At 47.5% G+C, this 14022-nt stretch overlaps 1 protein-coding gene across 2 annotated transcripts; it reads left to right on the top strand.

The window, feature by feature from the left end:
- Nucleotides 1-7039: 7039 nt before the first annotated feature.
- On the top strand, nucleotides 7040-11510 carry LOC140905636 (uncharacterized). 2 transcript variants are annotated; one of them, XM_073329141.2, is made up of 4 exons: nucleotides 7040-7353; nucleotides 9434-9486; nucleotides 10229-10345; nucleotides 11118-11510. In XM_073329141.2, the coding sequence occupies exons 1-4, from the start codon at nucleotides 7143-7145 to the stop codon at nucleotides 11277-11279; spliced, it is 543 nt and encodes a 180-aa protein (XP_073185242.1). In that variant the 5' UTR covers nucleotides 7040-7142; the 3' UTR covers nucleotides 11280-11510. The 2 variants fall into 2 exon arrangements, with proteins under 2 accessions (XP_073185242.1, XP_073185241.1); XM_073329140.2 differs by having other exon boundaries at nucleotides 9260-9486.
- Nucleotides 11511-14022: the final 2512 nt, after the last annotated feature.

Raw genomic sequence — 14022 nt, 5'->3', positions numbered from 1 at the left:
ATGGCACCCTTTGCTGCCTCAGCAGAATGACACTCATTCTGCCTTTTGCCGGCCAAAAGCGCAGTAAAAGAGGTGTACCCCTTTCAGAAGACTGTGTTGCAGATGTTGATCTTTTTAGCCGCGCTGAGTATACCGCCTTAGCGGTCTCTATTGTTGAAGTTCCCAGGTTTGCCACTTATACAGTCAGAACTTTGAATAACCTGGCATGCTTTGCGGCAAAGGCAATTAATACAACATCCCAGGCAATTGCCCTACTTAACACAGAGCAACATGAATTAAGGGATGCAATTTTGGATAACAGAGCAGCCATTGATTTTCTGCTCCTGAAACACCATCTAGGCTGTTCCACGTTTCGGCATATGTGTTGTTTTAATTTAACTGATAATAGTCGCTCCATAGAAACTAGATTGGCCGAATTGGCCAATCTTACGGCACACATACGCCAAGATCTGGGGTTTGAGGGCTTTTGGAATTGGCTCACAGGATGGCTGCCCTCTCTAGGATGGCTGCGACAACTTTTCGGTTATGCTGTGTTTGTGATTGTTGGGCTTATATTTTGCTGCTGCTGTATAAAATGTATTCCCTCTTTGCTAAGGCTTTGTAGAGACCCGCCCTGGCCGGCTCCCCGAGTTATGTCCTTGTCTGTCCGGGAGTTAAATCGCTTGCAAAAGCAAATTGATGGCTACCATGAGATGGCTGAGCACAAATAACAAAAAAAGGGGGGATGAAGAGTTCATGTAGCATTCATGCACTTGAAAACAGTCAGGGCACACCCTGACTGTTGTGTAGGAGCAATGCACACATTGCTCTGCTCTGTCCAAGGACATGGACCATGGGAACATTTGGGAAGTCAAAATAAGGACATCAACCATGGGAAGCTTCCTTGGCCTAGGCTCAAGACCTGAGAATAAAGATTGTAGTAGATAGAGGCTGGTAAATAAGAATATTCATCAAAGTCATATTATTTCCTTTGTTGATGCCTTTTGCGGTCGGAGTATGTAATGCGCAGGGGGGAGAGAAATAAAGGAGAGGTGGGAAAGCTGACAGAAAAGATCCCGTCAGCAGACCAGCCTGCTTGCTTGCCTAAAGCCGTGTCCTGTCTTGTATTGAACCGCCACACAAATGCATTGCCCCTCTGATGTGGTTAGTTACCACCCTTTATCTTGTTCCTGTTGGTTCGATCAAAACATCTCTTCCCATCATGTCATCCTGACCTTATCTTTAAGAGGGGTCAGTGTGTCCATGCATCATCTTTGGGGAGTGTGTTTACACCATAACTGTGTATCTGGGTGTTCTGGTACCACCCTTCTGGAACGTGTTGACATGAATACTTAGTGCAAGAAGTGCTTGTGTTTTTGCAATGCCAGCCCTGTTCTTGCCAAGTTCACATATCGGGTAGTGAACCTGCAAGCAGGTACCTGCTTTGTAACAGGGCCGGACATTTGCTCATAGCTTGATTCTTGCTAACTTTGCTTTATCCCAGCAGAGCCTGACTTTAGTTCATGCCTTAGGCCTTACATCAGGCCCCCTTTAACAGTCCACGTGCTCAGGATCTCTCTTTCTACTACAGCAGCCCCTAACTACCCCCTGCCTGCACCCTGAGCGGTTTTCAGACTTTTTGAGCTGAGTCCCCCACTTTGAGTTATAATTTTTGATTATGTCCCCCAACAACCCGGACAAGGTGGGTGACCTGCTGAGGTGAGTTGGGGTGAAGGTGGTGCTTGCTCTCTGGGTCCCACTGTGCAGAGCTGGCCTGAGTCCCGCCATGTTCTGCCCTCCCAATATAGAAGTCAAACTATGCCTGCGCACTGCCACCTCCAGCCTCTAAGCTCTGCTGCTGAGTACTCTGTGCTCAGCGTGAGCCCGCTGCCGCTCAGCACAGCGCAAGCACACAGGAAGTGCCAACCCCTTCCACACGATCCACCCAGGGTGCCATAAGCTTGGGATGTGTCATCCTCTACTCCTGTGAGGAAAAGAGGGCGTGTTAGTTCATTATTCCCCCTTCCGCATGCTGTTCTTTAAATTGGTCACTGTTATCTTTGGCTGTGTGATGCCCTGTGTGGAGATGCTGAGTAGATGATGTAAACTGCCCCCTCTCCCACAAAAACTAATCGGGGTAGTAGTATCATTGGGATTTTCCAGTGGCAATGCAGGACCACGGGACAACTTTCAAACTCTGGGCCAGATTCTTGCTGTTCCACACAATGCGGGACACTTGAGAGGTACACAGTGAGGAGATCACAGAGCCAGAGACAACTGCGAGGAGTCCAGTTCACAGACAAATCACTGCATTGATGTAGCTAAACACAAATGGATGCTACCTGGGGATTTACAAGTAGTTGGGGACTGTAGAAGAGTGAGCCCTGGTCATAGATTCATAGATATTAAGGTCAGAAGGGACCATCATTATCATCTAGTCCGACCTCCTGCACAATGCAGGCCACAGAATCTCACCCACCCACTCCTGCAATAAACCTCTCACCTATGTCTGAGCTATTGAAGTCCTCAAATCATGGTTTAAAGACTTCAAGGTGCAGAGGATCCTCCAGCAAGTGACCCGTGCCCCATGCTACAGAGGAAGGCGAAAAACCTCCAGGGCCTCTTCCAATCTGCCCTGGAGGAAAATTCCTTCCCAACCCCAAATATGGCGCTCAGCTGAACCCTGAGCATATAGGCAAGACTCACCAGCCAGATACCCAGGAAAGAATTCTCTGTAGTTACTCAGATCCCACCTCATCTAACATCCCATCACAGGCCATTGGGCCTCTTTACCATGAATATTTAAAGATCAATTAATTACCAAAATCATGTTATCCCATCATACCATCTCCTCCATAAACTTATCGAGTTTAATCTTGAAGCCAGATAGGTCTTTTGCCCCCACTGCTTCCCTTGGAAGGGTATTCCAGAACTTCACTCCTCTGATGGTGAGAAACCTTCATCTAATTTCAAGTCTAAACTTCCCGATGGCCAGTTTATATCCATTTGTTGTTGTGTCCACATTGGTATTGAGCTTAAATAATTCCTCTCCCTCTCCGGTATTTATTCCTCTGATATATTTATAGAGAGCAATCATATCTCCCCTCAACCTTCTTTTGGTTAGGCTAAACAAGCCAAGCTCCTTGAGTCGCCTTTCATAAGACAAATTTTCCATTCCTCAGATCATCCTAGTAGCCCTTCTCTGTACCTGTTCTAGTTTGAATTCATCCTTCTTAAACATGGGAAACACAGTATTCCAGGTGAGGTCTCACCAGTGCCTTGTATAATGGTACTAACACCTCCTTATCTCTACTGGAAATACCTTGCCTGGTGCATCCCAAGACCGCATTAGCTTTTTTCACGGCCATGTCACATTGGCGGTTCATAGTCATCCTGTGATCAACCAATACTCCAAGGTCCTTCTCCTCCTCCATTACTTCTAATTGATGCGTCCTCAGCTTATAACTAACATTCTTGTTATTAATCCCTAAATGCATGACCTTACACTTCTCACTATTAAATTTCATCCTATTACTATTACTCCAGTTTACAAGGTCATCCAGATCCTCCTGTATGATATCCCAGTCCTTCTCTAAATTGACCATACCTCCCAGCTTTGTATCATCCATTAGCACACTCCCACTTTTTGTGCAGAGGTCAGTAATAAAAAAGATTAAGTAAGATTGGTCCCAAAACCGACCCCTGAGGAACTCCACTGGTAATCTCCCTCCAACCTAACAGTTCACCTTTCAGTAGGACCCACTGTAGTCTCCCTTTTAACCAATTCCTTATCCACCTTTCAATTTTCATATTGATCCCCATCTTTTCCATTTTAACTAATAATTCCCCATATGGCGCCATATCAAACACCTTACTGAAATTGAGGTAAATTAGATCCACTGCGTTTCCTTTGTCTAAAAAAATCTGTTACTTTCTCAAAGAAGGAGAGCAGGTTGGTTTGGCACAATCTACCCTTTGTAAAACCACGTTGTATTTTGTCCCATTTATCATTGACTTCAACGTCCTTACCAACTTTCTCCTTCAAATTTTTTTCCAAGACCTTGCATACTACAGATGTCAAACTAACAGGCCTATAGTTACCCGGCTCACTTTTTTTTCCTTTCTTAAAAATAGGAACTATGTTAGCAATTCTCCAATCATACGGTACAACCCCCGAGTTTACAGATTCAGTAAAAATTCTTGATAATTGGCTTGCAATTTCATGTGCCAATTCCTTTAATATTCTTGGATGAAGATTATCTGGGCCACCTGATTTAGTCCCATTAAGTTGCTCGAGTTTCGCTTCTATGGTAATATCTACCTCCATATCCTCATTCCCATTTGTCATGCTACCATTATCCCTAAGATACTCATTAGCCTTATTAAAGACTGAGGCAAAGTATTTGTTTAGATATTGGGCCATGCCTAGATTATCCTTAACCTCCACTCCATCCTCAGTGTTTAGCGGTCCCACTTCTTCTTTCTTTGTTTTCTTCTGATTTATATGGCTATAGAACTTTTTACTATTGGTTTTAATTCCCTTTGCAAGATCCAACTCTACTTGACTTTTATCCTTTCTTACTTTATCCCTACATGTTCTGACCTCAATAAGGTAGCTTTCCTTGCTGATCCCTCCCATCTTCCACTCCCTGTATGCTTTCTGCTTTTTCTTAATCACCTCTCTGAGATGCTTGCTCATCCAACTTGGTCTACAGCTCCTGCCTATGAATTTTTTCCCCTTTCTTGGGATGCAGGCTTCCGATAGCTTCTGCAGCTTTGACTTAAAGTAATCCCAGGCCTCCTCTGCCTTTAGATCCATAAGTTCTTCAGTCCAATCCACTTCCCTAACTAATTTCCTTAATTTTTGAAAGTCAGCCCTTTTGAAATCAAAAACCCTAGTGGCAGATTTATTTTTGTTTATCTTTCCATTCAGTTTGAACTGAATTAGCTCATGATCACTTGAACCAAGATTATCCCCTATAACCATTTCTTCTATGAGGTCCTCACTACTCACCAAAACCAAATCTAAAATGGCATCCCCTCTAGTCAGTTCAGCAATTACTTGATGAAGGAATCCATCAGCTATCGCATCTAGGAAAATCTGAGCCCTATTATTATTACTAGCACTTGTCCTCCAGTCTATATCTGGGAAGTTAAACTCTCCCATGATCACGCAGTTTCCATTAGTATTTACTTCATTAAAAACGTTAAAGAGAGCTCTATCCATATCCAAATTAAATCCTGGTGGTCTATAGCACACCCCAAGCACTATCACAGTGGGGCTTTAGTACTTTTCTTCCCCAATGTGATTTTTGCCCAGACGGATGCTGTCTTATCCATTCCATCGGTTCTTATTTCTTTACATTCTACCTCATCATTGATATACAATGCTACTCCACCACCTTTACCTTTATTTCGGTCTTTCCTAAACAGCACATGCCCTTCAATAGCTGTAGTCCAGTCATGACGACTATTCCACCATGTGTCTGTTACCCCTATAATATCTGGTTTCACTTCCTGCACCAGTAGCTCTAGTTCCTCCATTTTGTTACCGAGGCTCCTTGCGTTAGTGTACAAACATCTTAATTTTTGCTGTTTGGCCTCGCTCACATTCTTTATCCGATTAGGCACGGTGATTCTACAGCCAGTATGACCTATTAGACTGGTATCCACACTGCCCTTCCTCCTTATGTCCATTCTCCTACCCACGGCTGTATCCTTTCTTACTTTGTTTTCTTCCCTCTCAATGCTAAAATCCGGTGTGGAGATTACCTGGACATCTCCCAACCATCTCCCCCAGATTCCTAGTTTAAAGCTCTCTTGATCAGTTGTGCCAGCCTCCATCCTAGAAGTCTATTTCCTTCCCTACTCAGATGAAGTCCATCCCGAGAGAACTGTCTTCTGTCCATGAATGCTTCACACCTTTGTTGCCCTTCTCTAAGAACAGGCAGAATCCCACTAAAGATCACCTGAGCCTCAATTTCCTTAAGTGTCTTCCGCAGCCTGGCATAGTCTCCCTTGATACATTCCAACGAGAATCTACTGGTATCATTTGTTCCCACATGAAGGATAATTAGTGGATTCTTTCCCGCTCCCTTTAGGATCCTTTTCAACCTCAAGTCTACATCCCGTATCTTAACACCCGGAAGACAGCACACCCTTCTATTCTCTGGATCAGCTCTGGTTACAGGCCTGTCTATTCTTCTCAGTAAGGAGTCCCCGATCATGTAGACCTGCCTTTTCCTGGTGACGGTGCTATTCTCCAATCTATCTGTGGCTGGGTATGGCATAGCAAGGTCTCCTCCTTGGAACCCCCTGCTAAGAGTCACTCTGGGCCTTTGGTGGCCTGCTTTTTCTCATGACTTGGCCCTCTGGACAAGTCATGTTCAGTCCCATCCCCTTGTAGGGTAGCAGAGAATCCCACAATGGTCCAATGACCTCACGCCTCACGTTTCCGGCCCTCTGACTGTGAGCCCAGTGTTCCTTATACTCCTTGTCTCCAGGCTTTCACTAGTCCTTACCCCTTGTATCAGGGGTTTCATGCCACCTTCCTCGGTGGCCAGCAGGAAACCCCAGCCCCCCTTTACTATGGATTCCAGTCCAGGGACCCTGCTGCAAGCAGCTAATGTCTGTTCCCTCAGAATCCTTGCTGCCTCCCTGGACTGCTTCCGACCTTGACCTGTCTCTAGGCCCGTTTCCAAAGTCCATGTCTGGGCTCTGCAGAGTTCTGTTTTCTAGCTCTTGTAGCAACAATGCCTCCCAGGAGGTCAACTCCTGCCTCTTTATCACAGCTCACTGCAGAAGCTCTTTCCATCCTTGTGGCCCCCCAGTGTCTTTTGTGGCCTTTTATAAGTGTTCCCTTTTCAGGAAAGGATCTAAGGCCTGCTCTGCCCTGTCTCCCTATTGTGAAGGGTTAATGTCTAGCTATTCCACCTGGAAGCAGGCGGGGCACACCCTGACTGTTTCCTAGGAGCAATGCACACATTGCTCTATTCAAGGACAAGGGCTAGATATGAACCCTGAGAACTTGATTGTTTGGACAGTAACTGTGGGAGGTTTCTTTAGCCTGGGCTCAAGGCCTGAGAACCAGGATTGTAGTAGATAGAGGATGGTAACGAAGCATATGAATCAACGTCATACATTCCTTTGTGTAGCAGTGTGTAATGCTTAGGGGGAGAAATATAATAAAAGGAGAAGGTGGAAGGCAGGGGGGGCAAAACAGCCCATCTCCGCTGACCAGCCTGTTTGCTTGCATAAAGCTGTGTTCTGTCTCATCACTGAACCGCAACAACTGGCGCCCAACGTGGGGCCCTCAGCACTCACCTCGCCCGGCAAGGGTTTCAGACGCGTCACTCATCCACTTCGTGGATCCCGGTGAGTATTTTTCATTGTGGTAAGTATGGGAAGCTCCCTCTCTGCTTTGCAAGTGCAACACCGCAATGAGCTGCAGTATTTGCTGCGTAAGGCTCAGCATGACTGCCCGGCTCGAGAACTCACTCTCCTGCTACAGGAGGTGCGTGCCAAGTGCCCGTGGTATCCTGAAGCCGGAACCCTTAAGCTAGCGGACTGGGAGCGATTGGGCCAGACATTGCACAAAGAGCCTCGGGCACCCGTGCAGGCTTTACATGCCTGGCACCTCTGCCGCGACGTGGTACAGCGTGTCGCCTCGGACAGACCCTCCCTCGCGAGGCTGGTGCTCTCGCCGCCCCCGTCCGCCCCTGCAGCCATCCCCCCTCCTGGCGATGCGACACAGCGTGTCGCCTCGGAAAGGCCCTCTCCAGCACCAACAGAGGAGCTGCCGATCCTGCCACCCCCGTCCGCTCCTGCAGCCATCCCTCCCCCTGCTTCGCCCCCAGTGCCTCTATTACCACCGCCTCCCTGGCCTTCCCCACCGGAGCCAGTGTGTGATCACCCTCCCCCCGTGGTGCCCCCCGGAGAGTCATCTGCATCTGCTCAAAAGCTTTCGCTGGTGCAACAAATGGTTCACGCAGCGAAAGCTCGATCAGATCTTACAGCAGAGAAGCTGGCTGATCTGGTCTCCGTTTGCCCGGTGACCTGGCAGAATGATGACCAGGGCAACCCCGTGGGCACCTGGACCACTCTGCCATACTCAGTGGTTAGAGAGGTAAAGAAAGCAATTCGTGAATTTGGCCTGACTAGCACCTTTGTGCGTGGTCTCATTGAAGGGATGGGTACTGGGTACTCCCTAATCCCTGAGGATTGGAAAACGCTGCTGCGCATGATGTTGTCACCCAGTCAGTATGTTATTTGGCTTAGTGAGTATCGGCAGATGGCAAAACACCAAGCCCAGGTATATAGAGAGCAAGGTATCATTTATGAGCATTTGGCAGGGGAGGGCCAGTTTGCTACTATTGAGATGCAGTCTCAACTCCCTCAGGCCGTCTTCCCCATTATTTCCACCTGTGCCCAGCATGCTTTCAAGAAGGTCCCGGATTCAGGCAAGCCTACCAAAAGCTTTGTCAGTATCCGTCAGGGTGCCTTAGAGTCCTTTTTGAATTTTACCAACAGATTGCAGAAGGCTATCCTCCGACAGGTGGATAACACTGAGGCAGCTCACGAGCTCCTGTTAAAATTGGCAGTTGAAAATGCAAATGAGGATTGCCGCCGTGCTCTCCAGGCAGCACAAGCCTCTGGTATTTTAGAGCTCTCAGACATGCTGCGGGCGTGCCAGAACATTGGCACACAAGCCCACAAGGCTGAAGTTCTGGCTGCCGCCCTCAGAAAAACTGGGAAGGAGGGGAAGCACTGTTACCGCTGTGGTAAGGAGGGTCATTTTCAGCGGGAGTGCCGCTCATCTAAGGCACCAGCCCGACCCTCAAAGAAGTGCCCCAAGTGTGGGAAAGGTTATCACTGGCCTAATCAGTGTCGTAGCAGGTCGGGAAACCGCGCAACGGGTCCCCCCCAAACCCAGGGCCAAACGGGGGTGTTTCCTACTCAGGCAATCGCTCCTCTGCCTTGGAATCCGTAGACTCTATGAGGGCAGCGACTGCTGGAAGTGCAGGGCTTGATTTGATCATGCAGGAGGACACTGACTTTCAGCTGCCAGGGGAGGTCTGTGCCATACCTACACAGGTGACGGGACCTCTCCCTGCCGGCTTTGTAGGTCTTGTTCTCCCTCGCTCACATGCTGGGAAACAGGGCTTTTTTGTCATCCCAGGGGTCATTAATGCTGATTACACTGGCATTATTAAGGTTCAGGTGTGGACTCATCTTCCACAGTTGCTCCCGCGTGGACGGTCAATTGCACAATTGATTTTAGTCCCCTATCAGGTGCCAGCTGCCGAGGATCGAACTCGGGGTGGAGGAGGCTTTGGATCTACGTTGTCTCACTCGCCGTCTCACAGCGCGACTTCTCCACTTGTTGCTCTGACAATGTCAGTCCGCCCCTCGAAACCTCAGTTAACACTTCTCTTAAATGATGTTCCTTTTACAGGGCTGGTGGACACTGGAGCTGACGTTACAGTGATTCGTGATCTGGAGTGGCCGGTTAGTTGGCCTACGGTTCCTTCTAAAGAGTTGTGGGGGATTGGGGGTAGCAAACCTGGGCGCCAAAGTTTGTCTTGGGTCACGGTCTCTAAACCAGGAGGCCGTGCCCTTGCTACAATCCGCCCTTTTGTGCTCCCTGTCCACCTCAATATTTGGGGCCGTGATTTACTTACAAAGTTAGACACCACCCTCGATATTAACATCTGATGGCCCAAAACCTTCCCTCACCCACCGTGCCCTCCGCCTTACCCTTGGTATGGCAATCCTTAGAGCCCGTATGGATTAACCAGTGGCCCCTCCCTCTAGAAAAGCTAAAAGCGCTTCATTCACTTGTGCAGCAGCATTTGCAAGCACAGTGACTGGAGAGCTCCACTAGTCCCTGGAACACCCCGGTGTTCGTTATTAAGAAAAAATCAGGTGCTTGGCGGCTGTTACATGATTTAAGGGAAATAAATAAACGCATCCAACCTATGGGCCCCTTGCAATTTGGCTTGCCAAATCCAAATTTAATTCCTCAAACCGATCAACTTTGTGTGTTAGATTTAAAAGATTGTTTTTTTACCATCCCCCTTTGCCCTTAGAATTAGCTGCTGTTATTTTGGCCTTTCAACTTTTTGCTGATTGTCCCTTTAATTTAATTGTGGATACCCATTATGTTTATCAGGTAATTGATCATTTACCCCTTGCCCTCATTACCCCTCAGGTTGATGCAGACCTCCTTCACCTGTTTTTGTCTTTACAGCATCTTCTTGCCACTCGTCATTTCCCTTACTTTGTTGCTCATATTCGCAGTCATACCCCTCTGCCTGGGCCACTCACTGAGGGCAATGCACGCGACGATCGCGCGTTGCGTGGTCAGGTAAATTCCCTTTTTTCTGACCCCATTAAAAGCCATGCCTTTTTTCATCAGTCTGCCTCTGTTTTGGCCCGGCAGTTTCACATTCCTGCTGATCATGCAGGTTCCATTGTTCGTTCCTGCCCCCACTGTGCTGCTGCTGCTCCTACTTTTTCTTATGCCGTTAACCCCCGAAGTACCGCAGCAAATCAGCTGTGGCAAATGGATGTTACTCATGTGCCACAATTCCGCCCCTATTCATTTTTACATGTTTCCGTTGATACTTATTCAGGCTTCCTTTGGGCAACCCCACAATGTGGGGAAGCCACTAACAAAGTTATTCACCATTTGCTGGCCTGCTTTTCTGTTATGGGTCGCCCTTGCCAAATTAAAATAGATAATGCCCCAGCCTACTGCTCTGCAGCCCTCTCCACCTTTTGTGCCCGCTGGGACATCCGTGTTAAACACGGAATCCCTTATAATTCCACGGGCCAAGCCATTGTTGAACGTGCCAATCGCACACTCAAAACCTTGCTAGATAAACAATTAAAACAAGGGGAGCTGCGTCTCCAAACCTTAGGAGACATTCAACAACAAATGCATATCCTCTTGTTTACTTTAAATAATTTAACACTGAATGCAGATCAGCAGACTCCTGCGGATCGGCATTTTCACAAATCTGAGGTACTGGAAAGACCGCGTGTCTTTTACCGTCAGCTGCCCGATCCACAGTGGCTGGGCCCAGCACCTCTAATCACTTGGGGTCGGGGATATGCTGCTGTGTCTCTCCCTGCAGGACCGTTGTGGGTTCCAGCCCGGTGTGTGCGACCAGCACTTAAACAACATGGCATGGCACCAGGGGCTGTCGAATCCCATACCAGAGTTTCAGCTGACCTTGGAGGAGACCGCGTTGCCCCCCGAAGTCGACAACGACGGGACGGAAACGGAGGAGGCGTAGCGTCCCAAGCCAGCCCGTGACATGGGGAGCAGTAAAAGCATTGGTCGCCACGGCTCAACGAAAACTGGCAGCAGATCAGCAGCCAGAAACTCCTAAGACTTTGTTTGTGGCGATTCTCGCCCAAATCACTGCTAATTCTGTGATGATTGTGTGCCTTTTGTGCCTGCTATTTCCTGTAGGGGTTGGCTCGGAAGCGCCTCCCCCGTTACAAGCCCGAATGACATATAACATATGGGAAAAATTGGCTTCAATAGCAAATGTTACCCACTTTTGTTTATCTAATTCTGTAGCAGCCGGAGATTTGTTAGGTACATGCCTTATTCCAGTATGTCATCACCCTGAGGAGAAGGAGAATAAGACACTGTTCTCTGCTTATGCTAATCTTTCCTCCCAGTACTCTAGCATGGCTAATTGGGGCCCGGCCAACTATACTCTGCCTCGCACGGCTATATCCCTCCACACACTGTACCCGGCCGGGGCTCACAATGTCACCTGTGCGCGTGTAGTTAACTGCACTAGTACAAAGGTGCCCTTGGGCTGTCAAAAAATTTCTCAATCCCTTTTAAATTGTTCCCATGCTGTTAATGTTTCATATAATTATGGCCATATCATCCTACCATCAGGATGGGTTTTTACTTGTGGTTCATGCACCTTTAATTATATTCCTGCAAATTTAAGTGATGGCACCCTTTGCTGTCTTAGTAGAATAATACTTATATTGCCTTTTGCTGGTCACAACTGTAGTAAAAGAAGTGTACCCCTTTTAGATGATTATATTGCAGATGTTAAGCTTTTGGTTATTTTGTGTTTGTAATCATTGGGCTTATTTTTTTTTGTTGCTGCTGTGTACAATGTATTCCTTCCTTGTTAAGACTTTGTAAAATTTTTGCCCTGGAAAGCTCCCCAGGTTATGTCCTTGTCTGTCTGGGAGTTAAATAGCATGACAAAACAAATTGGCGGCTACCATGAGATGGCCAACTATCAATAAACAAAAAAAGGGGAGATGAAGGGTTAATGTCTAGCTATTCCACCTGGAAGCAGGCAGGGCACACCCTGACTGTTTCCTAGGAGCAATGCACACATTGCTCTATCCAAGGACAAGGGCTAGATATGAACCCTGAGAACTTGATTGTTTGGACAGTAACTGTGGGAGGTTTCTTTAGCCTGGGCTCAAGGCCTGAGAACCAGGATTGTAGTAGATAGAGGATGGTAACGAAGCATATGAATCAACGTCATACATTCCTTTGTGTAGCAGTGTGTAATGCTTAGGGGGAGAAATATAATAAAAGGAGAAGGTGGAAGGCAGGGGGGGCAAAACAGCCCATCTCCACTGACCAGCCTGTTTGCTTGCATAAAGCTGTGTTCTGTCTCATCACTGAACCGCAACACTATTGTCCTGAAGCCCTTTCTTTATATTAAGCACCCAGCTCCTCCCCAGCTGGGACTCGTCCTTAATTGGGCCTTGCCCACCACACAGGTGCAATCGGGTGCACTAGTTTCTCTTTGGCTCCAGTGAGCTTTTTCATTACCAGTGCGGGGTACACACCCCATCACAGAGACATAGAAGTCACACACGTTGCAAACCTCAGTGACAGATTGGAAGAACACCTTCACTAATGGGAGATAACAGCACCACCCCTCTTCCTTCAGATACTTCTCTGACCTACCAGTATCATCAGCCATCTTGTTCTCACTACAGCCATGCAATGGCTAGCGCAGGGTGACTGCACCATTCATGTGAGATGGAAAAAAAAACATCCTGATAGTGCCACAGCCCAAAACATCTCACCATCACTCTCTCCCCCACCAGCCTAACATAGATTCTGAATACAAGGGGTTACACAACAGAGTCTTGCAGAAGGGCACACAAAGGGCACCTGCAGAGCAGGTGAGCAGTTACCCAACACCAGGGTGGGTGAAAAATGGGTGAGAGGGGGATTTGGTGACAATGTGTTGGAAAAAATTATTTTTGTTTTGTTGAAATTATAAATTATGACCAAAAATTCAATGAAATTGCAAAGTTTTAAACATTTCCCTCACCATGTCTACCACAATGCTCTGGGATCTGTATGGAAGGAAAGAATTGAGCCATTTCAGGGCAGTACCTTTCACTCCAGCTATGGCATGCAGATAAGGCCACCACACCTCAGAGTCAAGAGTTTCAAAGGCTGATAGCAGATTTAAGAGAGCCAGCATAGCTAGAAGGAGATAATCAACCAATGAAATCAGAGCATTTTCCATTCCATGTCCAGGATGTATCCTGACTGAGACAACTCAAGTACATCAGATGATACCAGAACAGCTTCCCCACAGCTTGCCCAAAGAAATAACCCTGAATATGAAAAATAAAGGCAGAGCAAGAGTTTCTGAGAACAGCTTGTAGACATGGCTTCTTTGGGCAGGCCCACATTAACCAGTGTCCACTCAGTGCAGTCACACAGGAGCCCCATCTAGGGGGGCCCCAACTACCAGGGGAAAAAACCTAAGTGGCTCTGCAAACCCATGTGCTAGATCACAATGACACTCATTCAAATTTGCCCTAGCTGACTCCCTCCTTTCATAACGGAAGGGCAGCCAGGCCAAACCTGAGTGGCACTGGGACATGCAAGTGTGGGTTGGATGGTGGGAGAGGGCAGAGCTGGGTGGCTGGTATAGGGAAGTGTCACCCTAGCCTGGGATGGGAGGAGAGTGCTGAGTTGGGAGATGCTGGTGAGTGGCCAAGAAAGTTCTAGGGGCAGTGGGT

Source organism: Lepidochelys kempii, chromosome 1 (genome assembly GCF_965140285.1).
Source record: "Lepidochelys kempii isolate rLepKem1 chromosome 1, rLepKem1.hap1, whole genome shotgun sequence".
Taxonomy (NCBI): Eukaryota; Metazoa; Chordata; order Testudines; family Cheloniidae; genus Lepidochelys; species Lepidochelys kempii.
This window is presented reverse-complemented; position numbering and strand designations above follow the sequence as displayed.

Coding starts and splice junctions, on each gene's coding strand:
- LOC140905636 (XM_073329140.2), top strand. CDS start 7,143: ATGCTTAGGGGGAGAAATATAATAAAAGGAGAAGGTGGAAGGCAGGGG. Junction 9,487..10,228: donor TTCGTGATCTGGAGTGGCCG/GTTAGTTGGCCT, acceptor TTGTCTTTACAG/CATCTTCTTGCCACTCGTCA. Junction 10,346..11,117: donor ATCGCGCGTTGCGTGGTCAG/GTAAATTCCCTT, acceptor CTCTCCCTGCAG/GACCGTTGTGGGTTCCAGCC.